The sequence below is a fragment of the Barbus barbus genome (assembly GCF_936440315.1).
Source record: "Barbus barbus genome assembly, chromosome: 5".
Lineage (NCBI taxonomy): Eukaryota > Metazoa > Chordata > Actinopteri > Cypriniformes > Cyprinidae > Barbus > Barbus barbus.
In genome coordinates, this window is record NC_136733.1 from 8628520 (window position 1) to 8648780 (window position 20261).

At 37.9% G+C, this 20261-nt stretch overlaps 1 protein-coding gene across 12 annotated transcripts in view; it reads right to left on the reverse strand.

Annotated features, from left to right (window-relative positions):
- Nucleotides 1–20261, reverse strand: part of LOC306869591 (ankyrin-1-like) — an 84181-nt gene that overhangs the window by 57846 nt on the left and 6074 nt on the right. For 9 of the 12 annotated variants that reach the window (XM_079416380.1, XM_079416376.1, XM_079416378.1 and 6 more), the window contains exons 3-22: nt 17591–17689; nt 16387–16485; nt 16015–16113; nt 15521–15706; nt 11687–11785; nt 11511–11609; nt 11331–11429; nt 9737–9934; nt 7978–8076; nt 7408–7506; nt 7109–7207; nt 5552–5749; nt 5355–5453; nt 4239–4337; nt 3919–4116; nt 2934–3032; nt 2724–2822; nt 2388–2486; nt 2203–2295; nt 2029–2101 (exon numbers count right to left, since the gene is read on the reverse strand). In XM_079416380.1, the coding sequence (XP_079272506.1) occupies nt 2029–2101; nt 2203–2295; nt 2388–2486; nt 2724–2822; nt 2934–3032; nt 3919–4116; nt 4239–4337; nt 5355–5453; nt 5552–5749; nt 7109–7207; nt 7408–7506; nt 7978–8076; nt 9737–9934; nt 11331–11429; nt 11511–11609; nt 11687–11785; nt 15521–15706; nt 16015–16113; nt 16387–16485; nt 17591–17689 (2332 nt within the window). Of the gene's footprint in view, nt 1–2028; nt 2102–2202; nt 2296–2387; nt 2487–2723; nt 2823–2933; nt 3033–3918; nt 4117–4238; nt 4338–5354; nt 5454–5551; nt 5750–7108; nt 7208–7407; nt 7507–7977; nt 8077–9736; nt 9935–11330; nt 11430–11510; nt 11610–11686; nt 11786–15520; nt 15707–16014; nt 16160–16386; nt 16486–17590; nt 17690–20261 lie in introns of all 12 variants that reach the window. The other 3 variants (XM_079416382.1, XM_079416374.1, XM_079416373.1) reach the window with 1 other exon arrangement.

The window sequence follows — 20261 nt, forward strand, 5'->3', positions numbered from 1 at the left end:
GGGGGAGTGAATAACCAACACTCTCTCCACCCTCAATACCACGACTGTGGTGAGACCCTTGAGCAAGGCACCAAACCCCCAACTGCTCCCCGGGCGCCGCAGCATAAATGGCTGCCCACTGCTCCGGGTGTATGTTCACTACTGTGTACACTTGGATGGGTTAAATGCAGAGCACAAATTCCGAGTATGGGTCACCATACTTGGCCACACACCACTTCCCTTTCTCCTTTCCCTTAATTTATAACCTAAATGTAACATTTTGAACAAAAGTGATTACGATTCATTTCAACTGGTTGAAAAACCTGTAAACTAAACAAATACAGAACTGACAATTTGGTATACCTTTAATTGTCCAAAAGCTGTTGAAATTGACGTGACATGATTACTGTTCGAATGTCTTTTGTTACAATGTATAAAAAGTAATTAGCATGTATTGACTAATTACTTTTTGCAATAACCTCCCCAACACTGATTGCAAATGAGTAAGAATGAAGAAAAAGTAAATATTTGTGATGGACAAACTGCAACAAAACATATCAAAGCAAATTCATGAGAAAACTGTGTGTGTGTGTGGGGGGGGTTAATATAATATTAAATTAACTACAAATCAGAGGCATGCATGACCTTCAAAACACACTGCCTCTACTGTTATCATGCTGCTAAATGTGTAGTCATACAGTATGTAAACTGTGCTTGTTTTCATTAAGGAAACGTTAATCTTAATTGTGTTCATTAAGGTCTTTATAAATCATCCTTTTGGGAAATTGTTTTGCAAACACTATGTAATTGGTAGAGCATGAAAATGCAATTTTTTAAATTATTTTTTTTACTTAATCAACAAACAAGCATTTCAAAACCAAAAAGTTCAAGCAGGCTTCAATGGAACCTTAAAGCCAAATTAAAAAAAGTTTTTATATTGTATCTAGTGTTTGTGTGCCTAGTATATATAAACACATATGCTAAATATAGCATATTGTATAGCAAATGTATATAGTCAATATATACACTGAATGATGAATCTTAATTTTTAGCATTGGATTTGCATAAGACAGCCATGTGAAGCACATCCATGTGAGAGCCTGGATGCATGTGAAACATTTTCAGGACATTATGTAAACACACCTTTAAACTCTGTAATAACACCTGGAGCTGAAATGTAGTACTGTCCACAGTATAAAACCAGATTTTATATGACAAGTTGATTCTACAATACACTCTTTAAAAAAGTGGTGTGACACTTTGTACAGATTTTGCCAATCATAATTCTGAAGAAATTAACAAATTCATGAATATAATGTAGTGATACTATATTTATAAGTACTTAATCAGCATTTCTGTCTTGTAAATTTATTTCATAAGCAAAACTGCACAAGATAACACTTTCAGAGACTTTATCTCTAATTAAATTTGTTAAGTATTATGTCTTATCTTATGCAGTTTTGCTTCTCAAATAACTTTATAAATAAATGTGTTACTGGACAAAAAGACAAAAATACTACCCATTTCAAATGTAAATTAATATATAAAAATACATTAACACCCCCCCCCCCCCCCCCCCCCCCCCCCCAATATTGACCATGAACCACCACAGTGCATGATAATTGTTTTACAGAGAGAACTAAATCTGTGCTACTTCAGAAAAAAATGAAAAAGGAGATGTAGCAGGTTAGTGGGACAGTTAAGTGTTCTGGAACAGTTAGATACCTTCAGGAATAAAAGCAGGCTTATTAACATCAATGCACACATGCTAATGACACATCCATAATCATTTTCAAAGTGCACCAGAGAATGACAGTGTTTGTGTGTGTGCTTGAAATGAAGTCACTGACAATGGTCACCGCACAAAGAAGAAAGGGAAATTCATACCTAATGTAAGCTGTGCAATTCCTAGAAAAACCAAGAGCAGGATGCTCTTTAAATGCCCACTCATTTAAAGAAATTAAATTATTCCATGTCTTGTAATTCTAATGAAATGATGCTAACAAGTCTCAAACAGAGCATATGATATTAAACAGAGAACTGATTTACCTTCATCTTCAGACACATCCAAGATCTCATCAACTGTCTCAGGGAAACTCATGCGATGCTTTTCTGTGGTGGTCTTAAAGGAAAATGTTCATTAAAACACTTTCTACATAGTCTTTTTAATTTATTTTACAGGAGCCATTGTATGAGATAAATTTTGTGAAAGCTGCAACTCACCATGGTAGCTGTCTCTTCAGTGACCAGCTTGAGCACATCAATGACTGAGATGTATCCAAGGCGCTTTGCGATGGCAAGAGCTGACGTGCCATTCTGTAGGAGACGGAAATGTTTTTGTGTGCATTTGTCAGCGTCCAACATATTTTAAAATTATGGTAAGCATTTAAAAGAGGTTGGACTCTTACAGACGTAATTTCATTTGGTTGTGCGCCATGTTTGAGGAGAAGCGTCACAATGTCCGTATGGCCCTGCTGAGCAGCCTGATGTAGCGGCGTATATCCCATCTAACAGTCCCAAAAAGAGGACAGACTCACAGTCAGACTTCATAAGAAAGAAAAATCGCTTCTCTTGCTCCTCAAATGTGTCTCTTCCAGAGTTTCAGATCCCAATATTGTCTTATTGTGCGCGAAAATAAACAAACTGATTCCAAGGAATACAAATTTAAGGAAGAACATCTACAGTAATTTGAAAAATGAAACAACTTGCAATGCTAAACAAAGCAAAACCAATCTTTCATTTACCCTGGTCTTGCAGTTTACATTGGCCTGTTGCTGTAAGAGGAACTTCACCATCTTGATATTGCCATAATGACAAGCCACATGAAGTGGAGTGTAACCCATCTGAAGAATAAATCAACAATGATTATTATTATCAATATTAATGTGAATCTTTATGTACACTCCGTAGAAAAAAAAACATTGTATTTCATTGTAAGAGATGCAAGTTTTTACTCGTGTGGCAGCGTAGACGGATGCCCCATGTTTCACTAGTATATCAGCAATGCCAACATGCCCCTCCTGACCCACGAGGTGAAGAGGAGTCAGACCATTCTGAGGAGATACAAGAGACGTGTGTCAATATATGGACATAAAGCAAGATATTGCATGCTATTCACAATGCGTGCATGTGTGTTTATAATGTTAAGAGAGGTTCAGCTTGAAAAGAGGTGTTCATGTATGTTCACATTAACTAATGCATTAACAAATAGCAAAATTAAGCTATTAATGTTTAGAAATACATTAATATATGTTAGTAACTTTAATAATAACAAATATTAACTCTAAACAGATCTTGTTTATTGTTAGTGTGTGTTAGATAATGCATTAACTACTTTAAGATATAAATGTTACAAAATGCATTAGTATATTCACAAATTAACATTAAACACTGGTATATAAAGATCTTGCTCATTAATGTTAACAAATGCATGAACTAATGTTAACAAATACCATTTTGTGTTACCATTGCAATATTTGCATATTGATGTGTGATGTTCTTAATTGCTATTTTCTTTAGAGAGGTGCAGATTTTACAATCTGACACAGAAGCAGCTTTATTTATTTATTTTATATTTTTATTTTACCTCTCCATCCTTCAAAAACTAAGAGCAGCAAATTAAGCCATTTCATTTTGCCTTTCATTTATCAGTGGGCAGTGCATGAATCGCTAAATAAGGAACTATTTTGAAATATGTGCATGCTTTTGAAAAGGTTCTTAATCAGTGTCAGCTTTAGATCCCTTTTCCCTGAGAGTGCACCTCACTTAGAACATCAAGTTCTTTTATCTCAAATGATCAAGTAAAAATGTGAATCCTCGTGATTCTTCTTTTTGCTGCCATGCAAATGCGCACATTCAAGAAAATGTAAATTTGTTTTGTTTCTGCTCTTTTCATCACTTAAATTGCTTTTGGAAGCGGGAAAACTTTTGTGATGTTACCTTATTGCCCAGATTTACGTTGGCCTGCTTTGAGATAAGCAGCAACACCATGTCAGATTGGCCCTCTTGGGAGGCTAGGTGTAACGGTGTGACCCCTTGCAATGACTCAGCATTGGCAGAAGCTCCATGCTGCAGTAAACTGCTCGCTACCTCCACCTGGTTCTGTTTGGAAGCAATGTGGAGCGGAGTGTAGCCATTCTGTGGAGAAAAAAAAATGAGCAAGTTAACAAGTTAATGCACTTTGTGGCTAGAAAAAAATACCTCAAAATAATGATTAAGACTAAGAGTATTTTTAAGCAGGGCGATAAATAGTGTCATACCCGAGCGGCACTGTGTGGTGATCCACCTTTACTGAGCAAAAGATTGACCACATCAAGGTTGTTATGATGGACGGCCACATGCAACGGTGTGAGTCCAACCTATAAAGGAGAAGACACCGTACTTCACCACCATCAATAAAATCAAATGAAAATGCAATAGATACAGTATGAATGATAAAACAATACCACGCCCTTTGTAAAAAAAGTGAATGTGCACTTGTATTGTACTTCAAATTATAAAAGTACATTTAAAAAACGTACTTGCAGATAATATAATATTAATTCAACATAAAGGCCACTTAAGTGTAATTACAGAGAGATACTTTTCATGGTAGTGTCTTAACACTTAAGTACACTTTAGAAAGTGAACTTTGTAATTTTAAGGTAAGTTTTATTCATCTTTTGTTGTGCTTTAAAGAAGTACAAGTATTTTGATGTATTGACTAACACGCTAAAGCAGATGTAAAGGAAAGTAACTAATATACTATTATTAATATAATAGTAATATTTAATACAAAAAATTAAACAAAATTACTTTAAAGTATATTATTATTAAGTATATATATTAATTTTACCATAAACGCTTGTCAGTACATTCATCAGTACACTTTACATTTATTTCAAAAGACAATATAAGATATTACTAAATTGCATATACGATGTACTTAAGGGGTTTAAAAAGCACTCGGCTGAACAAAAGTTCAGCTAACTGCATGTAACATAAATTTAAACTACATTTTCATTTCATTGCAATTAACGTTCAATTAAGTGTCTAAAAACATTACATTAATTTCACTCTTTAGTACATTATTTCCATATTAAGTAGGCCTACTCTTTTTAAAAGTATACTAAAGTGTACTTTTTCACAAGAGTGGTGATAGATCATTTGGACATCTTAAAATTATCGGTTTTAAAATCAACCAACAGCATCATCAATGGATAGAACTATAGAACACGTTCAATTGTAATAAGATTATAGTTGCTGACTTCATTTGAATTACTTGGTTGTGTCGGTTTACACATTTGGTCAACCATTAATGCTAATAACGTTTCATCAGACAGAATAACATTCTATAAATACATATAAACACATGCATGCGTGCAGCTGATTCATACTTTTCCTGCAGCATTTGGGTTGGCTCCTTTCTCTAAAAGCAGCACTGCTACATCCAACTTCCCATATTTGGCTGCTACATGAAGGGGAGTGAAGCCTTTCTGCATGGCACCAATCAAACAGCATTACGGTTTCAAGAGAGAGTCTCAACAATTTTAATACAATAAGCAGGTGATCTTGGTTTTGGGCAGCACTGTACCTTGGTCATTTTAGTGAGCTGGGCATTCTTGTCCAGTAAGATGCTGGCAGTTTGTGTGTGTCCCTCACGGGAAGCGATGTGCAGTGGAGTGTGTCCTGCTGTTGTGGTGGAGTTGGGGTTTGCCTTGTGCTCCAACAGCAGCTTCACCATCTCGTTGTGGCCCATGCGGGCGGCACAGTGTAGCGGCGTCTGGTCATCCTGATGGATAGGACCAGGTTGATATCAAGTTTTCGATAAGTGATGCATTTAAAAATAAAAATAAAAATAAGAGTGACACTGAAACAAATGATACTTTGGACCAACTTAAAAAAGAAATGACAGACAAATATATTTGTTTTCCTCACATTATATTTAATTTGGTTTAAACCTTAAATTTTTTATTTAATAGGTACCGTGTTGCCTCCAGGCAACACATCCTATTTATTTATTTATTTATTTTTACATATAACGAGACCCCCATTTAATTGATCAGTGCTATCTCAGGGAAGGAGAAGTCAAATACTAATAAATTAAAATACAAAAAAGTGGTCACATGATCCACAGGGGGTCCATTTTGTTTCCACTTTCAGGACATGTGCATACAGTATGTCACATGACTCCATATTTTGTTAAATGAAAAGTGCTTTTTTTCACCTTCATTGGAAAGTAAAAAGTAAAATAGTTAGGGTTATCTGAATGTATTTGTATTTGGGCATGATTTTGTAATGTATTTGTAAGAATAGTAATTTGCATACTAAATCTGCACATATTATGATTTTTCTGTTGAGAGGAATTGCTTCCTCAGCTTTCACAAGCAATGAGGTGTCATTAGTGAAGGAGATTTTACATGCATGTGCTTGTGTGTGCATGCTTGTAAGGATAAGGTGCATATTAGGATAAGGTTATGATGATTTTTCATTTTCTACTTTGAAACAACACTGATTATAATGTTTTGGTATGATAACAGATACAATAGTTTAGTTATACCTGTGATTCACGATGGTACAGTGTTGCCTGAGAGCAACAGCTGGATATGAAATGTTACTTTTTATTTAATATGAGATGTGCAATAGATTAAAAACTAAATAAAATCTGTTTGTTCAAGTGTTTGGTTAAATAAATTTATGTTTTCAATAAATATATTTATTTTTTCTGCATAAAAAATGAAAATGTTTATTGGTATTGTTATAGTGTCCAATTTAGTGTCCAGCTAGAAAAACATAAATAATTATTCCTCACTGATATCATATTGCATACCATAGTGGGTTAATTTAAAAAATTTAAAATTTAAACTTATTTTGTTCTGTGGGGAGTGATATTTGCTTTTAGACATTTGAACAAAAACAGGTTTAAAATGGGAACTATGATCTTCAAATAGACTAAAATTAAAATGCACTTTAAATAAATGGTTATTTAGCTGTTTTCTGTGAACTATTGTATTATTTAAACAACTTTTTTCTCTCTCATTTTGCTTGGCTAAGCTTCAAATAAACCCCATTTATACAGTAAAAACAAACCTAAATTTAATTAAATGTCAAACTAAAAAAAAAAAAAAAAAAAAACTTCAATGAAATGTACCTTGGCTTTGGCGTCCACTGGAGCTGCATTCTGCAACAGGAACTCAGCAACTTCACAGTGACCAGCTCGAGATGCCATGTGCAGAGGTGTTTCAACTTTCTACAAATACACATTAACATACAGGTACGTGATCACATACAGTAAGATTAGAGTACAAGCACAGCTTGCAGTCAAAACATATTCAATAAGAAATGAAAGTAGATGTTGCTTTCAAAAGGTGAAATTCCATGTCTACGTGGCCTCATTGTAACATACTTCAGTGTGCACCTTTAACTGTTATTGATACTGATATTGCTTACCACATTTGAGGCATGTGGCGAAGCTCCTTTTTGCATCAGTATCTTCACTATATTCAGATGACCCATGAAGGAGGACACATGCAGTGGGGTCAGTCCTGACTGTTGGACAGAAAGCAAACAGACTGAAATTATGGCTGCATGAAATGTTTACATAGATCGCAATACTAGACCTTGCTCTAATCAATAAGTAAATGCTACTTAAGGGAATATTTCACCCCAAAAAAAGCGCATTTGCTAAATCGTGGGGATTTCTTATGGTGACGTTTTTATCAGCTGTTTGGACTCTCTTCCTGACGGCACCCATTCACTGAAATGGATCCATTGGTGAGTAAGTGATGTAATGCTACATTTCTCCAAATCTGTCCCCATGAAGAAACAAACTCATCTACACATTTTCATTTTGAAGTGAACTATTCCATTTAAATGTGTATTTTTTATTGTTCTTGAGTTGAAATGCTATCCTAAATGACCACTGTATCTGTTTTATGTTTTGGGGCACTTTTATTGTGAATTTCATCCTTGTTTTCGTTCTTAATTGATGTTCTACTGTGAAATTATACTGTTGCTCACCTCGGTTACAGCCTCCAGGGATGCAGAATGCTTAAAGAGTAGGTCCATTACACGCATGTGGTTCTTCTTACAGGCAATATGGAGTGGCGTGAAACCATTCTAAGAATGTCATGAGATATTTATAAGTAAACAGCTTCTAGATATTTCAAAACAACAATATTATAATGTACAGGTGCATCTCAATAAATTAGAATGTCGTGAAAAAGTTAATTTTTTCTTGTAAGTTATTTCAAAAAGTGAAACTTTCATATATTTTAGATTAATTGAATGTAAAGGAAAACATTTAAAAACTGTTTTTTTTTGTTTTAATTTTGATGATTAGAGCTTACAGCTCATGAAATTCAAAAATCAGCATCTCAAAATATTAGAATATTTACATTTGAGTTTCAATTAATGACCATTCCTACAGTATAAATTCCGGGTATCTCTTGTTCTCTGAAACCACAATAATGGGGAAGACTGCTGACTTGGCAATGATCCAGAAGACGAACATTGACGCCCTCCACAAAGAGGGTAAGTCACAGAGGGTCATTACTGAAAGGTGTGGCTGTTTACAGAGTGCTGTATCAAAGCATATTAAATGCAAAGTTGACTGGAAGGAAGAATTTGGATAGGAAAAGGTACACAAGCAACAGGGATGACTGCAAGCTTGAGAATACTGTCAAGCAAAGCTGATTCAAACACTTGAGAGAGCTTCACAAGGAGTGGACTGAAGCTGGAGTCAGTGCATCAAGAGTCACCACGCTCAGACGTCTTCAGGAAAAGAGCTACCAAGCCACTTCTGAACCAGAGAGAACGTCAGAAGTGTCTTACCTGGGCTGTAGAGAAAAAGAACTGGACTGTTGCTCGGTGGTCCAAAGCCCTTTTTTCAGATGAAAGTAAATTTTGCATTTAATTTGGAAATCAAGGTCCCAGAGTCTGGAGGAAGAGTGGAGAGGCACAGAATCCATGTTGCTTGAAGTCCAGTGTGAAGTTTCCACAGTCTGAGATGATTTGGGCTGCCATGTCATCTGCTGGTGTTGGTCCACTGTGTTTTCTGAAGTCCACAGTCAACGTAGCCATCTACCAGGAAATTTTAGAGCACTTCATGCTTCCTTCTGCTGACAAGCTTTATGGAGATGCTGATTTCATTTTCCAGCAGGACTTGGCACCTGCCCACACTGCCAAAGGTACCAAAAGCTGGTTCAATGATCATGGTATTACTGTGCTTGATTGGCCAGCAAACTCGCCTGACCTGAACCCCATAGAGAATCTATGGGGTATTGTCAAGAGGAAGATGAGAGACACCAGACCCAACAATGCAGATGACCTGAAGGCCGCTATCAAAGCAACCTGGGCTTCCATACCACCTCAGCAGTGCCACAAACTGATCACCTCCATGCCACACCGAATTGAGGCAGTAATTAAAGCAAAAGGAGCCCCTACCAAGTATTGAGTACATATACAGTAAATGAACATACTTTCCAAAAGGCCAACTATTCACTAAAATTTTTTTTTTTTTATTGATCTTATGAAGTATTCTAATTTGTTGAGATAGTGAATTGGTGGATTTTTGTTAAATGTGAGCCTAAATCATCACAATTAAAAGAAGCAAAGACTTAAACTACTTCAGTCTGTGTGCACTGAATTTATTTAATACACGAGTTTCACAATTTGAGTTGAATTACTGAAATAAATGAACTTTTCCCCGACATTCTAATTTATTGAGATGCACCTGTACATGTGTTGTACCATGCGTTTCTTTTAAATGTGTACTAACCAAAGCACGGGTGTTTGGTTTGGCTCCTTTATCCAGGAGCACCTTGGCCATACGATGATGTCCACAGTGTGCTGCCACATGCAGTGGGGTCAGGTGGTCTAGAGTGATGTCATCAATCTCGGCATTGTACTGTAATAGCTGTCTGATACAATCCAAATGATCTCCCTGGGCTGCCATATGTATTGGAGAAAGGCCATTCTGTGCAGTGAACATATGGGAATATTTAGAGCTGCCAATGGTATTTTCTTTCAAATTTATGGCAATCAGGTAGGGTTTTTTCATTCGTATTACTTGTTCTGTCTTACATAATTTTTTGATGTGTTTTAAGGTTGTTGAATATTATTACTTTATTTAAGATTTATGCATTATTTTATTTGAATTACATATAAAGTATCCATCCATTTAGATTTGTTTAACAGCTTTAAACATTTAATTGAATTGAAATTTAACAGTTTTTCCGAGCAGCTGAATCCTTAGCCATCTTCAAGAAACGGCTAAAACACACCTCTTCCATCTTTATTTGACCCTTTAACTCTTAACACTTTCAATTCTAATTCTATTTTATCTATCTGCCTTTTTATAAAAAAAAAAAAACCCACACACACTTGACCCTCTATCAATTGCATATTTATTCTCTAACTGCTAGCCTAACACTAGCTTTCTTTTTTCTATTCTACCTACTTGTTTAAAAAAAAACAAAAAAAACACCTTGCTGTGTGTACTGCGTTAGACTAACCGAGACTTGTCATAGCACTTGCATGTTGTTGCTCTTATTGTCCTCATTTGTAAGTCGCTTTGGATAAAAGCGTCTGCTAAATGACTAAATGTTAATGTAAATGTAACATTAGCAAACTAATAACTTAATGTAATGCATATTTGGCAATAAAACAGAAAGGAGACAGGTCAGAATTCTGAAGAAGTTTTTAAATTCACAGTAACCAGGTTTATATATTTATTGTCAATAAATTAATTTTCAATCTCATATTTGAACTACAGTAACTGAATATTGATCGTTCCTCAGCTAGTAACCACATTCATACTTTTCTAACTAAATAAATTTCGTTGTTTTTGCAATAAACAGATTTCGACTGATTCAAGTAAATTGAAAAAATGCATTTTGAAAATATGATTTTTAATATTAACCTATTTCTTATCTGTTTCGTTCATGTACATTTTGATTATAAACTGACAAATATGCATCACATTGAATTTATTAGTTTGTTTAGGTTAAAACTGTGTAATCCAAATGGATATTTTATATGCAATTCAAATACATAAATCTTAAATTTAGGCCTAAATATTTTTAAAATGGATTTGTAAAGTTGTTTTTAATTATTGCATTTTATTACATTTGCACTGCTGACACAGTATATTGGGAACCACAGTGTCAATCGGAATGTTGTCAGAATGTAATTAATCCAAAAATGTCAGGTTTATAGATAAATTCTTACAAAATAGAAGCCTCATTAGAAAAAGAGCTTAAACTTTATGTAATTGACTCACTACCAAATTCTTCTTCAAATTATTCAAAAGTTTGTGAGTTGCTGTGGGTCTTTCTTTCTTGTGGCTATATGTAATTTGGGTGTACGCCTACTTTGGTCTTGGCCTGTATTGGGGCTCCTTGGTCCAAAAGAATCTCGATTATTCTCACATGGCCATTTCTGGCAGCACAGTGTAGAGGAGTCAACTCATCCTGTGATAAAAATTAAAGAACAACAAATGTGTATACAAATTCTCTGTCATTAAAGTTTAGAACTGTATTTTTAAAACATACTTTTGTCTTAGCATCAATCTTTGCTCCTCGGTCCAGCAGAAGTCTGACCATGATAACATTTCCTCTCCTGGATGCAATATGTAGAGGTGTGATCCCATTCTGAAAGAAGGCCACACTAGTTTGTATTTAACTGTATTCAGGCAGAAGTTCAGTGTAGAAATATTTAAAAGACAGACCTTGGGTGTGAAGTTCACATCAGCTCCTCTGTTTAGAAGTAGCTGGGCAACATTCAGGTTTTCATAGTGGGCTGCGATATGGAGTGGTGTGAAGCCTGTCTGCAGAGGATCATGGGATACTGAGTAAGTAACCAGCACGCTTTTCCTTGTAAAATACAGTTGTTACTCTGATTGCTTCATGATCATTGTAAAAATCCATTAACTGTATGCACTACTGTTCAAAAGTTTGCTCATGTTTTTGAAAAGAGTTTCAAAGTATTGGAGTATTTGATTAAAAAACGATAATATTATGAAATATTATTACCATTTGGAATAGCTGCTTTCTATTTCAATATATTTTAAAACGTAATTTATTCCTGTGAGGCAAAGCTGAATTTTCAGAGTCATTACTCTAATGTCACATGATCATTCAGAAATCATTCTGATATGTTGATCTGCTGCAACATTTTTTTTTTTTTTTTTTTTTCTTTTTAGCAATGCTTAAAACAGTTGTTCTGCATCATATTCTGAATATTTTGAAACTTTGATCGGGATTCTTTGATGAACAGGAAGTTCAAAAGAACAGATTCCCTTCCAGGAACTCAAGCTGCGTCGAAACGCTAGGGGAACGTCTTCAGCGTGACCGCGCTCTGAATCACATGTGTAATCTGTGTGTGTGTGTCTGTTGGACTGTGTTGTGAGTCTTATTTAGTTTTGTTTGTCCCTCACAATCACTTGAAATAAGCTCCACAATGTGTGCAAGCACTTGGGCGAGAGCAGATCGCATTACAGGCTGTATGTTCCTCCCTGCAAACGTTACATCACTGCTGGGGATACACACAGTCCGTGTGTGGTCTGCTTGAGAGCAGAGCACGCACAGTCAGCTCTCGAGGCCTCTTTGTGAGCGTTTGTTGCTGCTTGCTCTCGGAAGGCTCTATTTAAGGAGTGAGCTTTCACTAGCGTTCCTCGCGGTGCCGGTCCCGCTTCTGCCGAAGAAAAAGACAAAAAGGCGGAGCGGCAGCTGCGCTCGTGGGAATCGCACATCGATCCCCTATCTTCTTCCTTTCCCATCAGATCCAGCGCCCGCTCTCTGGGATCGGAAGCCCGCCCCGCGGTTTCTTCCCCCTAGAGAGAGGGCTCGATGCTCCGTCTGTCTTCCGCTGAGGAGGTGGACATGAAGGACGTCGGTGAGCTTTGTAAAGCTGCAGTGTTTGCACAAGCATATTATGAATGACGACATCATTATATTCGCTCTGTCAGCTCTAAAGATAAGGGGCTGATGGTGCTTCTCGAGTGAGATCGCGGGGATCGCAACATGGATCTGGCGGACGGGTTGGAGACGGATTCACCCTATCTCCTCCTGCATTCCCCAGATCTAGCACTCTCGCTCAGGGCTGGAAGCCCGCGGTGCGGTTCTTCCCCCTTTGAGTGAGAGCTAGCTGTTGCAGCGCGCGTTGCCGAGGCATTATGTCATTCTCATTCACATCAGAAGCGATGCCCTGGGTGGAACAGACATTTGCGAGCTATCTGTCCCCTGGGGCGGCGTCGTCTCTGAAGGCTCGCGGCTACAGGTCAGGCTGGTGCGTGTCTGCACACCAAGGAAGTGTTACAGGCGTACCAAGCCGATGTACCTGCTTAAAGAGCTAGATGAGGGAGAGGAGCTGAAATCTGCTGATCTCTGAGCGCCGTAGAAACGCTGGCTGTGGTTGACCCTATCTGACGTGAAGGAGAAGATAGGGTCTTCCTCATGGATGCCCCGTTTGCGCCTTCTGGCCAGTTCGGCGACGCCGTCAATTCCGTCGTCGACAGGTACCAGGAGGCCCATAAACAAGTGGCGGCGTTCCAGCGGTTCCTCCCTAGCCGATCTCTAGCTCAGGGGGTTGCTGGGCGGGAGCAGCCCTCGCCGTGTGCCAGCTCCTCATCAGAGAGGCACAGAAACAGAGCGTTGTGACTCGCGCTCCCCCGCGGTGGGGCCGATGCGCTCTGGGTCGGGGACCTCTAAGGCTAAGCCGGATCTGCGGACCGTACTTTAGTCTAAGAGGTCCTCGGTCAAGAAGCTCTGACGAGCGTGGCCCAGGGGAAGAGCGGGTTACATCTCATTATACGGTGTCCGTCTCCCCTCAGTTCCCCCGGAAGACCAGTTTGCCAACCCTGCCAGAGTTCCAGGGCGCAGCTGGCTCCAGCGAGCGCTTTTCTCAGTTATGTCCACCCGGAAATGTAGCGGAGCTGAGAAGCTCGCTACCCCTGCGGGGGTCTCTAGAGTAGCTAGTTCGGCCGTCTCCTGCCGGTCGTCCGCTTCAGGGCACCAGAGGCCAGTCTCTCGAGACTGGTTTCCTCAGTAGGCACTTGGTGATGTGGGAGACCATGCCAAGTGCGCTGGGACGAGGTCAATCTACTACTGGTAGCACCGTTCTGGCCGGGCCGAGTATGGTTCTCGGACCTGATTTCTCTCCTCGACGGCTCACCATGGGAGAGTCCTGTCAGGAGAGATCTCCTCTCACAGGCGGGGGGCACTATAGTCCACCCTCGCCCGGAGCTGTGGAAGCTGTGGGTATGGCCTCTGAGGAGGCACAGCTCATAGCTTCCGGTCTCTCAACCGAGGTTGCTGAGACCATCCTCCAATCCAGAGCTCACTCTACAAGGAAACTGTACGCCCTGAAGTGGAAACTTGTCACTTCATGGTGCGGAGACCGCCACCTCAACCCAGTTGACTGCCCGATTGGTACAGTGCTGGAGTTCCTGCAGGCCCGTTTCTCCGCAGGGATAACCCACTCCACCCTGAGGGTTTACGTGGTGGCTATTCGGCCTACCACACGCTTCTCGGTGGCCTCTCAGTGGGTAGGTACCCCCTAGTTACATGTTTCCTCCAGAGGCTGAGGCCTCCGACCAGAGAGCTTATGCTATGTGGTGGATCAGGATGTTATTACATAGCCTCGAGTCCTCTGCTCTCCCCCTTCTCGGGGATCAAGACTCACTTCTCAGAAGTTGGCCTTTGTAATGCAGGTCCGCTCACTTTAGCCACTCGTGGCCTTTTTTCTCTCGCCCTCGTTGTGCTCCTGAGGGATACACACAGGGCAGGGACTTGGAAGTCTGGTGGCATGGGCATCTTGTTCCCCTAGCGTTTCGGCACAGCTCGAGTTCCTGGAAGGGAACGTCTCAGGTTACGTATGTAAACCTGGTTCCCTGAAGGGAACGAGACGCTGTGTCTCGAGGCCATACTTCCGGCATCCCTGCGAGCGGTTGCTTCCTTCCTAGATGCAAACAACGGTTCCACTGCACGTACTTTTATGCTTCCTGGTCGATTACGTCACCCGCCCGTGACGTCTCGCCCTTCCATTGGACAGATTACACATGTGATTCAGAGATTACACATGTGATTCCCCTAGCGTTTCGACGCAGCGTTTCGTTCCCTTCAAGGAACCAGGGTTATATACGTAACCTGAGACGATTTATTTGAAATAGAAACCTTATAGCATCATAAATGTCTTTCTTTACTGTTACATTTGATACATTTAAAGCAACTGTACATAATTTATTTTACCTTGAGTATGTAAGTTTGGTGAACAGGAACGAAAGTGAGTGAATTGGGAAGATTGCTTTACAGCAGGAAACAAACACACGTGTATCTATCAAATGTATTTATGATAGTCATACTAAAGATAATTCCATTCACTCCAAAATCGCTAAAATACACAAAACTTCTCACAGTTCCTTTGATGCATACTTGCTGAATAAATGTTATTATTTATTTAAAAATAAATACAATTAAATATATAATCAGGCATTGGAGGCAGAACCATGCATTGTATAATATGAAAAGAACAATAAAAAGGTTTTCCATCAGTTTACACAAACCTTGCTTAAGACATCAGGATTTGGGTCATTCTGCAAAAGCACAGCGGCAGTTCGGGTGTCATCGTTTCGGGCAGCGATATGCAGTGCAGGAAGGCGGACCTTGCCCTTAGTACCGTGGTTGATGAGCAGGGCCACCACATTCTCATGGCCCTGCTGAAGAGCCACAGCAAGAGGGGTAAAGCCATCCTGCCAGAAAGACAAACACAAGGCACATATTTACTGATTTTTTATTTTTTATTTTTATTTTTTAACGTGAACATCCATATTTCTCTCAATAACCTGTGTGAAAATGGCAGGTTAAGGGGAGGTGTGCAATATTTGTTGGCTTAATGCTAAAAGATTATACATGACATACAAGTAGAGTAAGTTATTACATTTTCATTTTATTCAAAGGTTAAGTGTCTAAAAACAATTACATTCAGGTTGTACTTCTAAGTACTCTGTTTAAAAGTATGCTTAAGTGTACTTTTTTTTTTTTACAAGGGCAGATTTACCTCAGTTGGAATGGTCTGATTGGCTCCATTATCCAGGAGAAACTTCACAACCTCCAGGTGATTCTCTTGTGCAGCCATGTAGAGAGGAGTGAAGCCCTTCTGTTGCAGACAGACATAAACACCCATATGCAGATACAATACCAAACTAACACAAGCACACAAATACACAGATGACAATACAAGCAGACAGATTTTAGTTCGGAGAGCAACACTATTTACATTCAAAATAACTGTACTATTCAAATGAAGACATCCAACTGGGGAGAAAAAAAACATATAAACCCCATTATGTATTGTGCTTTAGGTCAACATTACTGTAGGTGAATACTCGCAGATAGTTGAATACTAGTAACCAACACCTTATTTGCCCACCTGAGACTGAGCATTGACATTGGCTCCATAGTTAACCAGCTCTGTGACCACCTGTTCCTGTCCAGCTAACGCAGCAATGTGAAGAGCAGTATTTCCTTTCTATGAGAGAAATATTTATTTAATGACACAGACCATGTTTTCTAATCATATGCATTTTTTGAAAATAAATCATTTCCTGGTGAAAAAGTAGTGTGCTTAATTGAAATGACATTAAAGTATATTCTAGTTCCCCATATGCTTGTCTGTACAATCATATTTCAAAGACAATAGAAGTAATTATGAAATTACATAAAAAGATGTACACAAGTCCTACTTAAGTGGGTCCAAAAAAGCACTTTAAAGTTCAGCTAATTGTATGAATTTAAACTATAATATCAGTTTAATTAATTACAAATAACATGCAGTTAAGTGGCCAAAGTATATTATATCATACTCTTTTTAAAAGTATGCTAAAGTTTACTTCTTTCACATAATGTTTTTTAAGGTACATGTGATAAAATTAAGTTCTTGTAAGTTCTTAACTGCTTCATGAATGTGAAAAAAATCAAAAATACTTGAACACCTTACGTCACACTTAAAATCTATGGATATCATTGTATTAGATCAAATAAAATTGGTAACACTTTTCAATAAGATCCCATTAGATAACATTAGTTAATACATGAACTAAAATTAACTAACTATGAGAAATACATATTTTACAGTATTTATTAATCTTTTGTAATGTTGGTTAATAAAAATACAATTGTTCCCATTAGGGCAGGATTATTACATTTTTTACAACATTTGATTTTAAAAACATATTAGTACATGTATAAATTAACATTAAGATTAATAAATGCTTTAAAGGTATTTGTCTTTAGTTCTTTAATCTAGTCAGTGTATGGTAACTAATGTAGTTAACTAATGTTAACAAATTATTGTAAAGTGTTAAAACATCAAATGGAAAAACAGCACAAGCACAATATTCCTCAAACATTCGAGAAACATATTAAAGATGATGTTCAAAGTTAATGTGATGCATTTCTCTTTTGGTTCCTCTGCCTGCTATGATACTTGCACAAAATTGAGGGGAACTGAGTTCACTTTCAGATCAGTTAGTTAAATGTAAATGTGAAACCATTCAGAAGAGTTCATTCTGGTAGAAGCTCTAGCATTTAACGTTCAAATAGTTTTTAATGGCCACTTTAGCTCTAAATCTTACCTTTGTGGTCGTCTCAAGAACAATGCCATGGTGCAGTAGTTCCAGCACCATTTTAACATGGCCTTCTTTCGAGGCCAAGTGCAGCCCGTTGAGTCCATTCTGTGAAGGGAAAGAGACATCAGAGCAAACTCACTCTGGACGTGATCTAATCTCAAATCGAACGGTCAGTGCGGTCTGGTAACGTCGCAAAGAGAAAGGTTTGTAGATCACTCCGCCTCTCACAGAAGCATCGGCAAATAACATCAACCGATGATGATGATGGTGATGATAGTGGTGGTGGTGATTTAGGTGGATGGCAGGCCGGTGGTCTCTCTGCTGGGAAGAATACGGGCCATGTGGGATAGGTCTAACCTCACACAGCCTTCCTTCAGCCTCACAGGACATGTGAGGTTGGACCTTTCTCACATTGCTGATATTATCCCCTCTGAGTGTAGAGACCACTCACCCCATCTCAATGTGACTCAAAGAAAGAAACGAAGGAACAAAAGAAAAAGAATGGATGGATGAAGAAATTCCAAAAAGTTATAAACCTGCATCAGAATATCATACAACAAATGTTGCCATATGGAGATGAGGAGATGTCAAACTCTGGGTTTCTGTCATTGGAAAAGGTGTGATGATTGATCAACTTGCATACCTTATATGGCCAGTCATATACATAAAGACACTGATGTCACTGAAAACTGTGTTTTATATTAGTCAGTAAATATTAATAGACATGTACAGTATATGATTTCACATGCTACTGTAGTTTAATGTGATGTAAATCAATATATTGAATACTGACAGAACAGCTGAAATAAAATAAAATATAAATATTAGATGAAAAACTAAAGCCACATGAAAATCAGAAACTAAAATTGCTAATTGGAAATAAAAACTAAATTTTTAAGCTAAAAAATTAAGCCTAACTAGTAATATTTAATAATTGTATAATAATAATAATAATGAAATAAGCAAATACAATTTCTACAATTTAAAATTTAAAACTGAAAATATAAAAACAAAAGCTAATTCAAACTATTAATAAAAACTATAATAGTATACTGTTGTAATACCAAGAATAATACTAAAGTATCTTGAATACTGCATTATATAACATATATATATATATAAGGCAGTATACGGTAGTTCTAAGCAGATTGCTAGTGTTCTATTCGAAACAAATGCAAATATCCAAACAAAATATTTTCTTAATTAGTATATAAAAAGATAAATGCATTTTTAATTGAATGGACAATATATTAAGGCAGAGAATATAGAAAGTATAGGTACACATATCAATGTACTGTTTGTTTGTCTTTGCAGTAAAGCCTACGTGTCCTAGCTCAAGGGTCTTGCAGCAGGTTTTTGAAAGAGCTCAGCAGTGCATGTAGACGTGGTCACTCTCCAGAGAGCTCTGTGGACCTGCTCACACGTTTGCTTCAGTATGATGACTAAATGGAGTAAAGCGCTGAAGTCATCACTCACAACACATGCAGTTGTTAATCAAAGGGCATTATCATTTCAATTACTGCTGCTGTTCTGATGCATGCAGGCCCACAACACAGCAGAAAATGTCAGTGTACAAACTAGGCTAAAGGGAAAAGAAATGGACTTGATTGCATCTACTGCACACACACAAAATACAATCTGTGCAGAATTCATGCACGGAAACAGAGAATTACTTCCAATCATTTTTCCCCAGAGGTCCACTAGGTAGGCCTACTTTAACACAAATATCAGGTGAAACCGTCAGGCTTGCACAATGTATGCACACTCTTAATTGGCATGACAAATTAAGTTGAGCTAAACATGTTCATCAAAGAAGAACAATTATGAAACCTGAACACTTAGCTGCTCTCCTTGAGCTATTTTCACAAAACATCTTAAGGTTAAAAGTAGCTCCTATATCACCAGAAACTCCTAAAACCAGCTCATAAATCTGTGAAAGGTTAAGGATTGTTAAATTGTTAAATTCTACTGCTATTTAGGAGAACTCTTAAAAAATCTTTGTGAATACGGTTCTGATCTTCATCACCCAAGAATAGCATTGATGGCATCATCTGTTTTTGTGGTGTTGAAAACCACTCTAAGCTTGGCCGGGAATAGCGTTCAATTCCAAACCCCTGACTTGTCTTGCAGTTGCTCTCTGTCAAGCTTTCCACTGTACAACAGGTTTTTAAAATGTTCTTCGGACTAAGGGAACAAATTGTTCTTTTAGGAATGGATCACTGAAAGGTTGTTTAAAGAACCAAAAATTTGGGGAACCAAACTTTTGAAACCTTTATTTTTAAGGGTGTGGAATATTTCCATTCCAAAAGGTTCTATATAGTGGTCTTCAGGTTATTAAAAATGTTCTAAAAAAGTGGAACTGTTTTTTGGGGAACCACTAATGGTTCTTCTCTGGCATTGCTGAGAAAATCCCCTTTTGGATGCTTTATTTTTAATCATTTTTATTTTTAATGAAATCATTTTAAATAATGAAGTGTGCAAAGTGCAAAGTAGCATCTGGCCCTGTGTGCTCTAGATTTATCACTAGAAATAACACATCTTTCAAAAGCTCTGAGAGGACATTTAGTCTTCTAAGGCACCCCTCAAGATTCACTTCTACAAACAGACATTTCACCTCCTGAAGCCTGGCTATGACCCAATCAGACAATTTATCAGACAAATGTATTCCTCTTGAGGA